The sequence below is a fragment of the Delphinus delphis genome, chromosome 5 (genome assembly GCF_949987515.2).
Source record: "Delphinus delphis chromosome 5, mDelDel1.2, whole genome shotgun sequence".
Classification (NCBI taxonomy): domain Eukaryota; kingdom Metazoa; phylum Chordata; class Mammalia; order Artiodactyla; family Delphinidae; genus Delphinus; species Delphinus delphis.
In genome coordinates, this window is record NC_082687.1 from 1,178,557 (window position 1) to 1,194,801 (window position 16,245).

The 16,245-nt window shown below is 43.0% G+C and overlaps 1 protein-coding gene across 2 annotated transcripts in view; it reads left to right on the forward strand.

Moving 5' to 3' along the window:
• Positions 1–15,138, forward strand: part of GUCY1B1 (guanylate cyclase 1 soluble subunit beta 1) — a 47,772-nt gene extending 32,634 nt beyond the window's left edge. For both annotated transcript variants that reach the window (XM_060011919.1, XM_060011920.1), the window contains exons 7-14: positions 549–665; positions 1,635–1,768; positions 6,085–6,282; positions 9,277–9,514; positions 10,439–10,579; positions 12,206–12,360; positions 12,659–12,785; positions 13,901–15,138. In XM_060011919.1, coding sequence (XP_059867902.1) covers positions 549–665; positions 1,635–1,768; positions 6,085–6,282; positions 9,277–9,514; positions 10,439–10,579; positions 12,206–12,360; positions 12,659–12,785; positions 13,901–13,924 — 1,134 coding nt within the window. In that variant the 3' untranslated portion in view covers positions 13,925–15,138. The remainder of the gene's footprint in view (positions 1–548; positions 666–1,634; positions 1,769–6,084; positions 6,283–9,276; positions 9,515–10,438; positions 10,580–12,205; positions 12,361–12,658; positions 12,786–13,900) is intronic.
• The last annotated feature ends 1,107 nt before the right edge of the window (positions 15,139–16,245 follow it).

Here is a 16,245-nt window from a genome sequence, read left to right on the forward strand (position 1 = left end):
ACTGGGCTGTTATGCTGCCTCTGCCTCTCCTCCATTGATGACCTTGACTGTGTCACGTCCCTCTTGGCCTGCTCTCCCCTTGTTATACTGTGAGGCTAGAGGGTGGATGAACATCACTTAGTGTAAGCAGTCACCCACTTTCCCTTTTATTGATAATTAGCCGTCTCCCGATAAACTATGAGTGTCGTGGGTGGTTTTGCTATTTAAATTTCATTTTAGGCCGTGGACATCTAACACCTCATGCTACAATTTAAAAGCTAAGTTCCATTCTTTTTTCTTCAAAAATTCTTCTCTTGTTTAGATTAGCTTATATTTGAATATTAGTCCCCTGATTCCATATTAGGTTTCATGTTCAGGCAACTACTGGATGTTCATTTAGTCGCCAAGCTGCTTAGATGATGCTGTGAGTCCACAGTTGAGGTCACTTTCCTACGAAATAATTACGATTTTCTATGTTCAAGTGCTGTTGAGCTGGTCTGATCTAATAACTACTATCAGATCATAAGAATTATTGACTAAGTATCCTTTTGTTTTCATCTGCATTTTAGCTCCAGCCTGGGACCTGCAGCCTCCTGTCTGTCTTCTCGCTGGTCCGTCCTCATATTGACATCAGTTTCCATGGGATCCTCTCACACATCAATACGGTCTTCGTACTGAGAAGCAAGGTAATTGAGATATTATTTCAGTAAATGTGAGAAAGTAAGGTCTGTTACAGATTAGAAGTGTTCCACAGGGATAATTAGCTGCGAAAACATTCTGTGAGATGCAGAAGGTGTAGAGAGAGAAACACCAGAGCCCGAAGGGAGTCCTATTTCAAAGGCAACGGTGCTGATTTGGGGTTTGCCTGTAGGGAAGTGGGACCCTCTCCTCTGGTTAGAATAAACGCGTGAGAGTTTGGAGAAGGCCTCGCCCAGGCTGCCCGGGTGCACACGATGAAACCAACACCTTTTACTCAATATACAGCTACAGACTCCTATTTTAGAAATCTGGGGAACTAATAAAGATTTTTTAAACTTCACCCAAAGCCGCTGGTTTGTTGTTCCCTAAATTGTCTGTTATTCTTCAGGGCATTTTTGTGGGGAAATACAAGTGATAACATTTTCATTCAGTTGATAGTTGGTGGTACCCAGATCTCGTAGTTTCTGTTCTTCGGGCTGATGTAGCCAGTGTTCCAGAGGACAAAGCTCACCCTCCCTTCCGCCCTCCACCTACAAAGGTCTTCCCCACACCTGCTTCCTGTATTTGGAACCAGCTGCTTCCAGCTGCTCTGTGCATGTAGTGTAGGGGTGGGCATGGGGACACTGGGTCTGGTCTTTGCTAGAGCCTGGGATTACGTGCTGTGGCCATGGTGGAAAATCAGAAATAAGACTCACTGCAGCTTTCCATAAAGATGTGAAAGTAGCACAGCTACTGTCTTTCTGGGTTCAAAGGAAGCGGTCAGTTGGCTTTTCTGCAGTGATGTGAGGCTGTCTGCTTGTTACCTGGCGGAATCTGGTGAAACGCCTCTCCTGTTCTACCTGGGCCGATGTTCTCCCTTACGGCTTGGTGGGAATGAGGGTCTCTGTGTCCTCCTCGGCTGAGTCGTTAGGTAGAGACAAAGGCATGAGTGGACGGTTGTGTCTTGCCTTTTCCAGGAAGGGTTGTTGGATGTAGAGAAATCAGAGTGTGAGGATGAACTGACGGGCACTGAGATCAGCTGCTTACGGCTCAAGGGCCAGATGATCTACTTACCTGAAGCAGACAGCATACTTTTCCTGTGCTCACCAAGGTAATCACTTCGAGGTGAATTATAATAGATAGAAGTACCCATCTGGCGCTAATGAAGGAGTCCAATATCTTTTTATTCAATTGTTTCTACAAAGTATGCTTAGACTTCACAACTCTTCTTATACGCCTCTCTATAACAAGGATAACTTCATTGAACATTTGCAATAAACTCGGAAGGAGTCATGTCTTCTGTTTTGTTTGCCGTGCCTTAGTCAAGTTGCTGAGTGTTTATGCCATTAGATCCGGGGTTACCTAATCTGAAGGTAGCTAACTCTGTAGTTTTGTACCCTCCAAAGACACATCATATGTCCATAAGCAAACCTATAAAGCATGTAATGCGATGGCAGAAATACATGGTTATATTTGGCACCACGAAGTTACTTTTCTACTGATTTCTGGATGTAAGCTATTTTATACTAAAACTATTTCACTACTTTAACTGAGATATACTATTCAAAATATAGTTTTAAGGTGACATTTATGTAAATAACGTTATTTATAATAAACATCGGGACTTCCCTGGTGGTGCAGTGGTTAGGAATCTGCCTGCCAATGCAGGGGACATGGGCTCGAGCCCTGGTCCGGGAAGATCCCACATGCCGCAGAGCAGCTAAGCGCGTGAGCCACTACTGCTGAGCCTGCGCTCTAAAGCCTGCGAGCCACAGCTACTGAGCCCACGTGCCACAACTACTGAAGCCCACGTGCCTAGAGCCCACGCTCCACAACAAGAGAAGCCACCACAATGAGAAGCCCGTGCACTGCAACGAAGAGCAGCCCCTCCTCACCACAACTAGAGAAAGCCGGTGCATAGCAGCAAAGACCCAACACAGCCAAAAACAAATAAATAAATTAATTAATTTAAAAAATAGATATAATAAACATTAGAGGGAAGTAAAACTGTAGGTTGGTATTTTCCCAACGTGACAAGCATTCTACTAAAAGATGCGTGGGAATTTAGAATAAGAAACACATATCTAAATTTACTTGAGAGCAGTAGACACAGATAACTAGAGAACTTGTTGTTAGGTGATAACTTTGTGCAGGCCAAATGTATGCACATTATCTAGTAACACTCAAGAAAGGATGTTTTGGTGGGCTGTTGATTAAAAATTTAGTTTAAAGTCCAATTGATCACTTTTCATTTAAAGATATTGTCTTCAAATTTCTGAAAAATCAAATGAATTTTGTAACACGTTCCTTGGAAATTATTAATATGGTATTAAAGACTCTATAAGACTAATGATGGGTTTTTCCCCTGAGAATATATATTACGAAAATAAAAGAGACAAAATTAGGGAATATAAACTCTTTATATTTTTTATTAATAAACTCCATTGATCTAACTATATATCTTCAACTGCTATAAATAAGTGTTCTTCCTTCGGCCTCTTTCCAAGTTGAGCATCGGTAGAATGACAGCTTCTCAATAGGGACAGTTTCTACTCATGGAGAGAAAGGTTTCTTTGGAAATAGAAGCAGGAAGTTTAGAGTCTACTTGCTAATCACCATATGCAGAAATTGGCTACATAGTGACACACTCACCCGTTGTCATATGGGACCTGCTCTTGTGTATAGAGAAACCAGTACTCACACGAAATGAGATCAACTGAAAGCAGTTTTACTTACAAAATAAATAACCCCAAGAGGAAAACAGTTACTGGCACAAAAACAGAAATACAGATCAATGGAACAAGATAGAAAGCCCAGAGATAAACCCACGCACATATGGTCACCTTATCATTGATAAAGGAGGCAGGACTATACAGTGGAGAAAAAACAGCCTCTTCAATAAGTGGTGCTGGGAAACCTGGACAGCTACATGTAAAAGAATGAAATTAGAAGAATCTGGACCACCATACACAAAAGTAAACTCCAAATGGATTAGAGACCTAAATGTAGGACCAGACGGTATAAAACTCTGAGAGGAAAACATATGCAGAACACTCTATGACATAAATGACAGCAAGATCCTTTTTGATCCTAGAGAAATGGAAATGGAGACAAAAATAAACAAATGGGACCTAATGAAACTTAAAAGCATTTGCACAGAAAAGGAAACCATAAACAAGACTAAAAGACAACCCTCAGAATGGGAGAAAATATTTGCAAACGAAGCAACTGACAAGGGATTAACCTCTGAAATTTACAAGCAGCTCATGCAGCTCAATATCAAAAAAACAAACAACCCAATCCAAAAATGGGCAGAGACCTAAATAGACATTTCTCCAAAGAAGATACAGATTGCCAACAAACACATGAAAGGATGCTCAACATCACTAATCATTAGAGAAATGCAAATCAAAACCACAATGAGGTATATAACCTCACACCAGTCAGAATGGCCATCATCAAAAAATCTACAAACAAATGCTGGAGAGGGTGTGGAGAAAAGGGAACCCTCCTGCACTGTTAGCGGGAGTGTAAATTGATACAGCCGCTATGGAGAACAGTATTGAGGTTCCTTAAAAAACTAAAAATAGAACTACCATATGACCCAGCAATCCCACTGCTGGGCATATACCCTGAGAAAACCATAATTCCAAGAGTCATGTACAACAATGTTCATTGCAGCTCTATTTACAATAGCCAGGACATGGAAGCAACTTAAATGTCCATCAGCAAACAAATGGATAAAGAAGATGTGGCACGTATATACAATGGAATATTACTCAGCCATAAAAAGAACCAATACCGTATGAAAACACATATATATGGAATCTAAAAAAAACAAAATGGTTCTGAAGAACCTAGGGGCAGGACAGGAATAAAGACGCAGATGTAGAGAATGGACTTGAGGACACAGGGAGGGGGAAGGTAAGCTGGGACGAAGTGAGCGAGTGGCATGGACATATATACACTACCAAATGTAAAATAGGTAGCTAGTGGGAAGCAGCCGCATAGCACAGGGAGATCAGCTCTGTGCTTTGTGACCAGCTAGAGGGGTGGGGTAGGGCGGGTGGGAGGGAGATGTAAGAGGGAGGGAATATGGGGATATAAGTATACATATAACTGATTCTCTTTGTTATACAGCAGAAACTAACACACCATTGTAAAACAATTATATTCCCATAAAGATGTTAAGAAAAAAACAGGAAAAAAAATAATAGCTCATTAAAATAATAAATATGTTTTGAGAACAATGAGACGTAATTTGATTAAGTTTTCTCACTCAGTATGAGCATTTGAACCCTTCATTTTCGTTTTACAGTTATAGTCATTTTTCCTCTGCTCACTGGCAGGTCTTGTAGACCCTTTGCTGGATGAGCTGGCCTCTTTCCTGAAGGGTGTGTGTCAATAGTAAACTGATCATTTTATTTTTCTTTATTAGCATGCTAACTTTTGCTTTGATTTATGGACATTTCTGCTGAGAATATATTGCAGGGAAACATTTTATTAATCCCAATTTCTTTAGTAAAGTCACAACACAGTTATGTCATTTTAGAGAAATTATTATTATGCACAACTGGAAATAATTACTTTGCATTTAAAGAATTCAAACCAAGAATGTAACCTTCAGACATTTTAACGAAATACTAAATTTTTTTAAAAGTCAACTTTTTACTGGTAGATCTTCACCGAATCGATAAATATCATGTTGTTCTAAGAATGACTTAAGTTATGAAGATGCATCAAATTCAGCAAGAGCAAATACTGTTTCAAATAAATGAGAAAATTTGTCAAAGAAAATACGAGTAGTAGAGAAATTAGAGCCAGAAGTAAGAGCAGAATAGAAAGTGCATGTTAGAAAGTCATGAGTACAGAAAAGTCATGTTGAAGATGGGTCATAAATCAGGCTGTAAACCTTTCATCATTGTCTGTGAAAGAGAAGATGCCTAGTTACGTCATAGAACCCCTAAGGCAACAATGAACTAGCTTCTCAGAAGAAACACTGTTATCCTTGTTAAAGAGAGGAAAGATAACTTTTTCTTCATCTCTTCATAATGAGGGAAAACTGTGGCAATAAGTATAACAGGCTTGTGTTAAAAACCCGAGCAGGTTTCGTAGGGCAGTTTTTCACATTATCTTTTAATTTAGGCTGATGGCCTTAGACAGTGCCATTTGGCAAAACTGCATGTCAGGTCCACTGCATGTCAGGTCCACTGCATGTCAGGTTCACTGCATGTCAGGTTCACTGCTCTTTTGACAGATGTTTAAATATTGAGAAGAATGAAGCACATTCCTCTCGCTTTTCTCCAAATCTTCTTCCGCCTGACCTGCTGAATGGCAGGCGGCGGGATTAGACTCCTGGACAGGAGCCAGGGCAGTGTTATCGTGGGGACCCTGGGGACTGACAGTGCCTCCTTCTCCCTGTGACAGTGTCATGAACCTGGACGACCTGACCCGGCGAGGGCTGTACCTGAGCGACATCCCCCTGCACGATGCCACGCGGGACCTCGTGCTGCTGGGGGAGCAGTTCCGAGAGGAGTACAAGCTGACGCAGGAGCTGGAAATCCTCACGGACAGGCTGCAGCTCACACTGCGTGCCCTGGAAGATGAAAAGAAGAAGACAGACACGTAAGCACGTGCCCTGTGCTTAAAGAGGGCGGGCAGGGCTGGCAGGGCTGGCCTGCGTGGTAGCCGGTGGCCCTGCCGTAGTTAAGACTGACCGTCAGGCTGCTCGCTGCGCAGCAGGCCCGTAAATCCAGACACAAGTTGCTGGGGCAAGGAACAGCGATCGTAGTCGGAAAGACGGCAGACCCAGAAGATGGCGGGCTCGTGTCCCAAACGACCATCTGGCCTGAGTTAGAATTCGGGCTCCTTTTGTACTAAAAGGGGCAGGACCAGCCGAAGGGGGTGGGACCAGCCAAAGGGGCGGGGCTAAAGCCGAAGGTGGGTGGGACCCGCCAAAGGGGCGGGGCTAAGGCTAAGCACTTCCTGGTTCCTGGCCGCGTCTGGGGCTGGGAGGTGTGAATGTCTGCCTTCCTGCGGCCGCTCCCTGGTGAACCTGGTTAGGCTGTTTCCTGGTAGCTAAACAAAGGTATTTAGCTTAAGGCTCGTGACCTGGGGAGCAGGGTTCCCAGAGATGGGCCATCGTGTACAATTTAATCTGATAAGCAACACCCCGTTAGTGATTAGCTTGTAATAGAACACAGAGGTTCTTCCCTATAACAGGACTCCGAGGCGTGGGACCTGCCGTAGGTCTGGAGTCCTAGGTAAACTCGAACACATCACTTCGATAGAAGTTACGCACACAGAAATCAGTCAGTCCTAATAGTAATTTTACAAACCAAGCTGGAAGAATATACGCCAAAGCATGTCTCTGGAAGTCATTAGAAGAATAATTCAAGTGCATATTTCAAGTCCAACTACCCGTTCGTCCAGTTCTTCACACAAGAGGTGTACCTCTAGGTGCCAGGGCTGCCCAGGTGCTGGGGGTCACAGAACACTGAACTTAGATTTGGCCATTATATTTTGAAAGCGTTCTGTTCTTGGACTCCAGATTATTTTGGGGTTCAGCAGGTGTGAGCCTGACAGACTGTAGTGTCATCTGTGATGACAGCAATTGCATCTGTAATTTGATACATGAACAAAGGTATCAAAACACAAAACTTATTTTTCTACGAATGGTGGATTAAATTATGAACTACTGGGCAAGTAACATTTAAGATAATATTTCGTTTTCAGGTAATTCATTTAAACAGATACACATTGTGCATACTGCTTGGCCTTGCTTGAGTATATTAATTAAAATCAATTAAAGGCATGAAATCACTGACTTTCGTAAGAGGATTTTTCCGGTGGTCTTGCGTGTTCATTTTTAACGTTTGTATAATAGGAAGCTGTCTTGGAGAATTGACCTCATCCTCCTTCGTGGAGGAACTGTGTCACTCTACTTGACACCATAGGGTTGGTAACAGCACCACTTCCTGTCCTTTTCTTGCATTGATGTGTGTGTGTTGCCTGTGGTTGGATGCTGTGCCCACAGGTAAACACAGCAATTAACTGTTTATTGGCAGCTAGATGGATAGAGAATCCACGTAAACGTCTGTCTTCATCCCTAGCTTCTTCCTGCCCTTCTCCTACTTTGTATAATGTAGCTGAAAACTAGTTTCTTCGACACCACTTTACTTTCCTCACGGCCCTGAAGGGAACCCCTTAAGCGGTCCGGTATTTGGCAAATTTCCAAAAGTATGTGGGATGAGGTGGGCCAGTCAGATTCCTCCTACTGCTCGAGAAACCACTCAAAATGTATATTTATCAGTCTGTGGTACAGCTTCCCCCATGAAAAATAACACATTTTATGGCGCTTGTAAGACAGCACTTAGCACCAAGGCTCACAGTCACCTGGATTTGTAAGTCTGAGTTACTCGGACCCTGCTCGGCTGTTATATTAGAAAACCACCAAGGTTTCCATCTTCGTTGGTGTTTGGTTTTCAAGGTGATTTAATGATAAACATTTACTATGAATTTTTGTTGAAATGAAGTAGTTGTACTGGTCACATTTAATATTCAAATACAGCTTTAAAATGTTGTATAAAATGTTCTCTGTTTGAAAGTGAAAAGTGAAACACTGAATAAATTCCACTAAAGGTAGCGAAAAACTGAGACCTCAGCACCATTCTGCACCTTAACCTTGGCACCGGTGCCGTCTGGCTTAGGGGAGGAAGAGGCTCGGAGGTGGTGGCTACTCCTGTGCGCCGTCACGTCAAGGAACCGCAGGTCTGCCTGCTTCCGCTTCTCTGCTCAGCTCTCACTCCTCCCGTGTGCTCACCACTCTCCCTGCTCCCCAGAGCCCCTGGTCCCGTCAGCGTGGTCTCAGGATTGTCAACGGAAATAGGATCTTTTCTTGTCTAGACCAATTTCTACCTGCTTTATCCGTTTCTTCCATGAAGGAGTGAGGCAGGAATGAAACAGAAAAATCTGCCCTTTCTTTCTTCCTTCCTTCCTTTCTTTCTTTCATTGAAGTATAGTTGATTTATAATGTTGTGTTAGTTTCAGGTGCACAGCAAAGTGAATCAGTTATATATACATATATGCATATTCGTTTTCAGATTCTTTTCTGTTAAAGGTTTTTACAGGATATTGAGTAGAGTTCCCTGAGCTGTACAGTAGGTCCTTGTTGGGGAAATCTGCTTTTCACGTCAGATGACAAACGTTGAGGCAGATGGCTTATCCCTGAGAGGTGAACGTATCCCTGGTTTTGTGGGATCCAAACAGTGCTAAGTGCTTGAATGGCTTCTTTCACCCTGTGAATATCCCAGCAGGAGCGTCGACACACAAGACCACGCAAGAAAACTTTGACTTCCCGGTGTCAGTCCTCTGTTTCGTTTGGCTTATTTTGATTTGCTTTGAACTGGTTTGGATTTGGGGATGTTCTGTGGGATTAAAACAAACCAATTATTTATATTTTCTCGACTTGACTTACAAAGATGGCTAATAGCGGGTGTCCTGTCAGAACCCAAGCCTGCACAGTGCACATGGCATTGAAGTCTACGAAGTGGGCCGGAGAGGCACTGAAGCTGCTCTCAGCATCTCTCACTGTGGCTTTGTCCTCACCCCTCTGGACAGGTTGCTGTACTCTGTCCTTCCTCCATCCGTGGCCAACGAGCTGAGGCACAAGCGTCCGGTGCCCGCGAAGAGGTACGACAACGTGACCATCCTCTTCAGCGGCATCGTGGGCTTCAACGCCTTCTGCAGCAAGCATGCGTCTGGGGAAGGGGCCATGAAGATTGTCAACCTCCTCAACGACCTCTATACCAGATTCGACACTCTGACGGATTCCCGGAAAAATCCATTTGTTTATAAGGCAAGTCCAGGTCCTGCCCTAATGCAGTGCCATTCCCTGACTGTAGCCCTGCAGGCTTGGTACGGGCAGCTCTCATGCCTTCGTTATTTACCATTTTCTTAAATAATACCTCTCGTTCTAAAACATTCTCTTCCTTGTAACCCAAATGAATGGAACAGACGATTCCCTAGTTAAAATAAAATGTTAAATCCGTGCAGGTGGTTTATCACGTGTAATATAAACATGGCATTTGTGTCGTTGGTCTCCAAGCGACATTTTTACTGAAAGGTAAAAGTGATTTGCACAGTAAAGAAGCCATGGAGCATAAGAAGGGGACTCAGACCTGCTTCTAGATAACATCAGCTTGAAGGGAAACGTTTATAAGGCATTTCTGCCCTTGGTTTCAGTTAGTAACAAATATAATATTGGAAAAATGCAGTCAGTGGAATATTGCTTCGTAAAGGCAAGAATGTGAACTAAACCACCCCCAGGCATCTGGAGTCATAGAAGTGTCACAAGGACTATTTATTTTATAGTCTTTTTCCGAGGAACAGTGTAACACTTGGTGAGCACATCATAAAAATCTGTGGTTAATGACCAGGATAAATCACTGAACTGGGGGCAGTGGAGCTTTGGCCCATCCAACCATCAGTGTTTTAAGGGGAAATAGGGTAGTAAATTGTTCTACTGGGTAGTAAGCATATCTGAGCTGAGAAACCGGGACTTAACCAGAGGAAAAATAATGCCTGTAACCAGACTCCAAGTGCCAGATGTGTACATTTCAAATAATGACGTTTCTTCTTGTTGGAGTTGAAGGTATCAGAATTTTAAGAGATTCAGGGGAGGAAAGTTGAAAGTTATTGATAGCAATTGGAAGAACATGTTCTGTGTAAGGGTAGCAAGTGAAACAGTCATGTTTGTACTGACCAATCTGTGCCCTGCTAGGTGGAAACGGTCGGTGATAAGTACATGACGGTGAGTGGGTTACCAGAGCCCTGCATCCACCATGCACGTTCCATTTGCCACCTGGCTTTGGACATGATGGAAATTGCCGGCCAGGTCCAGGTAGATGGTGAATCTGTTCAGGTTAGTAGATAAAACAGATATTATAATGGTAGTAATAGACCTTTTGGACAACTGATTTATATTCTTGACCAGCTAATCATTAATTATGTACAAGGAATAACATCTTGACAACAAAGACTAAGATTTTTAATGTTTTTTTAATTGAAGTATAATTTACAATGTTGTGTTTCTACTGTACAGAAAAGTGGTTCAGTTACACATATATAACGTGTATTCTTTTTCATGTTCTTTTCCATTATGGTAATACAGGATATTGAATATAGTTCCCTGTGCTATACTATAGATCCTTGTTGGTTATTTATTTTATATAGAGTTGTGTGTGTATGTTAATCCCAAACTCCTCCTGATTTATCCTCCCTCTCCCTTTTCCCTTTGGTAACCATATATCTGTTCTCTATGTCTGTGAATCTGTTTGTGTTTCGTAGATATGTTCGTCTGTGTCATATTTTAGATTCCACATATAGGTGATATCACATGATATCTGTCTTTGTCTGACTTCCTTCACTGAGTATGATAATGTCTGGGTTCATCCGTGTTGCTGCGTATAGCATTATTTCATTCTTTTTTATGGCTGAGTAATATTCCATTGTATATATGCACCACATCTTCTTTATCCATCCTTCAGTGGACACTTAGGTTGCTTCCATGTCTTCGCTATTGTGAATAGTGCTGCAGTGAACACTGGGGTGCATGTATCTTTTCAAATTATAGTTTTCTCCAGGTATATGCCCAGGAGTGGGATTGCTGGGTCCTATGACAGCTCTACTTTTAGTTTTTTTAAGGAACCTCCATACTGTTCTCCATGGTGGCTGCACCCGTTTACATTCCCACCACCAGTGTTGGAGGGTTCCCTTTTCTTCACACCCTCTCCGGCATTTGTTATTTGTAGACTTTTTTTTTTTTTTTTTTTTTTTTGCGGTACGCGGGCCTCTCACTGTTGTGGCTTCTCCCGCTGCGGAGCAACAGGCTCCGGACGCGCAGGCTCAGCGGCCATGGCTCAGGGGCCCAGCCGCTCCGCGGCATGTGGGATCCTCCCGGACCAGGGCACGAACCCATGTCCCCTGCATCGGCAGGCGGACTCTCAACCACTGCGCCACCAGGGAAGCCCTTATTTGTAGACTTTTTAATGATGGCTGTTCTGACTGGTGTGAGGTGATACCTCGTTGCAATCTTGAGTTGCATTTCTCTAGTAATTAGCGATGTTGAGCATCTTTTCTTGTGCCTTTTGGCCATCTGTATAAACAAAGACTCATATTGTATTGAACCCATTGTATTACATTCTTCCATAGAAATGGGAAACCTGTCCACCTGTTTGAAATCTTCTTTATTCCATGTACTGAAAGTCATGAGGATGAGATAAAAACCCCTGTCTCTTCTGGTTTATTTTTTAAAATCTCTTTCCTGTGTCTCATGTAAGTTGCCAGATTCACATCTTTGAAAGCTTCAAACTTGGCAAAAAGAATGTTCCTCTTGAAAGATTTCTGTGAGGGTTTTTGTCTGTAATATGCTTGGAGTTCTAGAGAATTCTTATGATTTTTATATGATGACTCTGCATTATTCTTTAATATAGAGGAAGCAATAATTCATAGTATTGACTTTATTAAGGCAGAGCTTTGATTTCTGCAGATAACGATAGGGGTTCACACAGGGGAGGTAGTCACCGGTGTCATAGGACAGAGGATGCCTCGCTATTGTCTTTTTGGAAATACTGTCAACCTCACAAGCCGAACAGAAACCACTGGACAAAAAGGAAAAATAAATGTGTCTGAATATACATACAGGTAAGAGACACATCTAGGTGTTTACTGATTTGAAAAATGTCTCTTTGCATGTGTTTTAATTCCCTGGGTGCTTTTATTGCCTTTAACATTTACCACCTCTGCTCTTAGGATTATTTATTATTTATTTGAGAAGATGGTGTCATTATTTCCAATTTAAGTGATGCTTCACCATCTTAGGAGTTTCTGCTATGATCATTGTTACTAAAACCTCAAGGTGCCTTTAAATAGCTTTGATGTGTGTCACTTTCTCTGTGCAGCCGTGCTCCACGTTTCTCTCCCTGTTCCCTGTCCCCTTTAGATGTCTCATGACACCAGAAAATTCAGACCCACAATTCCATTTGGAGCACAGAGGCCCAGTGTCCATGAAGGGCAAAAAAGAGCCAATGCAAGTTTGGTTTCTATCCAGAAAAATTACGGGAACAGAGGTATGACTCATCAGAGTGTAATTCCTTTTTTAAGACAGACTATAAACATGGGAGCTAAATCATAATCACTGAAAACACGTTTCATTTGCAAAGAATTCTTGCTTACGCGAACTCTTCAGTAGAGCAGCAGAAATACTGAACCATTAGTGAGCCGGTAAGAACTATACAGACTTCTTAGCGGAGACTTTATGGTTGCTGGTTTTGTCCTCTAATGAGATTAAAACCAAAGCAGTAGACGGAGGAGACCTGGTTTTGGTTGTTCCTCCGCAATCTGGCTCAGACCCAGCTGGGGAGTGGGCGGTGAGGGGCGCCCCCGGGCCCTCCCCAGCGCCCTCAGCTGTCGTGAGGGCGCCATCAGGGCCAAGACAGGGCCGCCTTCGCGGGAGGTTTCCTAACCATGACGCTCCAGCTCCTTGTAAGGGCCACGCTGTCACCTCGGGGGATGTTTGGGCATTTTTGGACATCCTGGTCCCTCGTGTGTCTTTCCTGGAGAGAAGAGTGATCTATACTTTTCCGGAATCTAAATGATTCCGCAGGGAGGCTATAGGTGCCTGCTCGTTCCCTGGGTGTACTCCAGCCTGAACCCAGGTGCTGGGGGGCCTCAGAACTCTGGGGTTCGCTCGGTGGTCCTGTGACCCAGGGTGGCTCGTGACACCGAGGCCCTGCCAGCTTTCCCCCCTCCCAGTGGGTTGCATCAGAAACAAGTCTGATGCTTTGTTCCCCGCTGATGCGCTGGTTCTTTGGGGGGGGGGAGACTCCTTGACTATATGTCTTTTCCTGGATGTACACATTCGTTATAAATACGTTTAGAGTAGAAGTCCTGAAAGGAATGGAATGCCAAGTTCTGAAATACTTATCTTCATCTTCTCTTCACTGTTTTCACCTCTGGTGCTAGCTTGCTTCCCGATGTTCTGATAAATTAGCTTCCCGCCAGCATTGCTCATTTGACTTGGGTGCTTCTGTCTCATCCAGCGTGATGCTGGGAATGACTTAGAAAAACTGTAGATATGAATGCAGATCAAATTTTACTTAAAAAGAGAAAGAAAATCTTTTAGGAGTCCTACAAGCTTTATTATCACTGAAAATTAATACCCTATTTTTTCCACTTTGTAAAGGAAACAAAGCAGGATGACAACTGAATCTTGGACCTTGAGGTGAAGAGGACGGGGTGAGGTCCAGTCTTCCCCTAACTCCTGCCAAGCCTGGGAGCAGTCACTCCCTTGGTCCTTTTCCATTTCCCCAAGCCTTTCTCCTGGTTATCTCTTTCCTTGTTCATTATTCAGCTTGAGCTCTGCTTGTGAGTATTTTCAAGGTTTAGTATATTATCTGAAGTTTGGCTTCGTGTGGGTGATGTGAGCTTCACGTGTCTTAAAATCTACTACAGGCATCACCTAACATGGTGACTTGCAAGTAGTAGACACCCAATAAATATTTGTTGAATTTAATTAAATGAAACAGAACAGTATTTGGCCATGTCTCTCTCTCTCTCTCTCTCTCTCTCTCTATCTATACACACACACACACACACACACCCCCTCCATGGTTTTCCATATCTGTTCAGTGCTCTCTATATATGCATATGTATATTTTAATGACTATAACATATAAAAAAGTTTTGTCATGTTGGTGTATATCATTATAGAAATCATTTTCTAAAGGAGTGAATTCAGAATTTTAGGGAAAAAATGCAATTTATTTTCAGACTCCCCAAATAAGAATTAATATATCATGCTAAGAAAATACTCACTAGTTTGAATTATGCTCACTTTCCTTCAGAAATAGAGAATGCACATTTCTGTTATTAAACTATTGGGTTGTTCACTCAGATCCCGTGGCAATTATAATTCCTCTAAAACGCTGTCGTTTGCATTGTGCCCCTTGTGTAATTATAAGTCTCACTACTCCCGTGCAGCTCTTAAAGCGGCACTGTTTCACAACGAGCTATTGCGTTAGTTTGGGGTAAACGTTAGGGGCTCTGACCACATCCAAGGAAAAAGCTGGAAGCATGGCTGGGGTGTTCCTGTTCGTCAGAGCCCCTGCTGGCCCTTTATTCCCAGAAATTAGCTCCTTTATCTTAGCTTACAAGAATGTGACTATATCCAGGGCATCGTGTTCAGAAAACTTACTTTAATTCCAACATAGAACGCATTCCTGTTGGACTCGTTAGCCTGTCGTCCTTCAGTATCTCTGATAATTTATTAACATCTATCTTTATAAAATATAGTACAATTACTTTTGTGTAAAAATGTTTGTCTTTAAATTTAGCATTTCCTATCAGCACATTGATATTTGTGTGAAATGTTCTGTGTTCATGTGTAAGAGATCTTGCAATAAATTATTTTTTCCACTTGTCTCTAGACAGTTTTTAATTCAATAAAAATGAAATGAATAGTCTTGTTGGTCATTTGATTGATTAGTGCCGTTTTTGGAATACATCTTGTCACTTTGCCTGTTACAGGCTTTCATTTTGATTCCCTGCTGTTAGGATAAAGCTGAATGGTCCCTCTTCCTCAGACCTATTCCCAGATGGTATTTTTCTCCAATGACAGCGGCAAGACCAACCTTGGCAGGGGTGGGGAGGATATTTGCACAGATACGTGTGAAGTGACACTGACGAGCTCCCGGCATTTTAGGGGTGAAAGACACATACAAATAGCCAAACCGTCTGATATTCATAGTGATGAATGAAATATGTTCAATCCACAGAAAGAATACTCCGAGCGTGAGAAACAAGAGGACGCAAGTGGGGTGGGAAGAAGTCGGCGGGAGACCAGCTGGGTTTTGTGATGGTTTTGTCTGAAGGTAAATTAATGCGTCCCTTGGAGAAGCCTACTCTCAGTGCCTCTGGGTCCCATCCGTTCAGCCCTTCTGGGTAGCACCAGTAGAACCAAATGTTATGGAAAGGTAAGAGTTTCTCAGCTTGATTTGAGGGTAATAGGTACATGTTTTTAAACTACAGAAGAATAGCAGTTTATACCCATGCACAAATATATTTCAGGGCCAGTTCGTTATCTCATTTTACTGAAATCTTGATTGAGTCACCAGATGACATGTTCTGTCTCTTCGTCGTGGAAGGTGTGACGTTGTGGTTTGTGATAAGAGGTGTATACGTTTGGTCTTAGCCCCCGTCCCCTTCTGGCTCGGAGCTCCTACAACTCCAGGAATTTCCTAAGTGAGGAAAATGACAAAGGTGTCTTTCATCATGTTAGTGACGTGACTCGGGGCCTGCGCTGGGTTGGGGGGAGCTTGTTGCCAGGTGAACCGACCTGGAGTTCAGAGGGTGGGAACTTTTAGTCCCACCCTGACCCGCGTCTCCTGGGAAGGGAGAGGGCCTGGAGGTTAAATGCTTGCCAGCAGCCAGTGATCTCATCAAGCGGGCCTGTGTGATGACGCCTCCAGAAAAGCCCAAAGGTCGGAGAGCTTCCGGGTTGGTGGACACGGGGCGAGGCAGCGGTGGGCC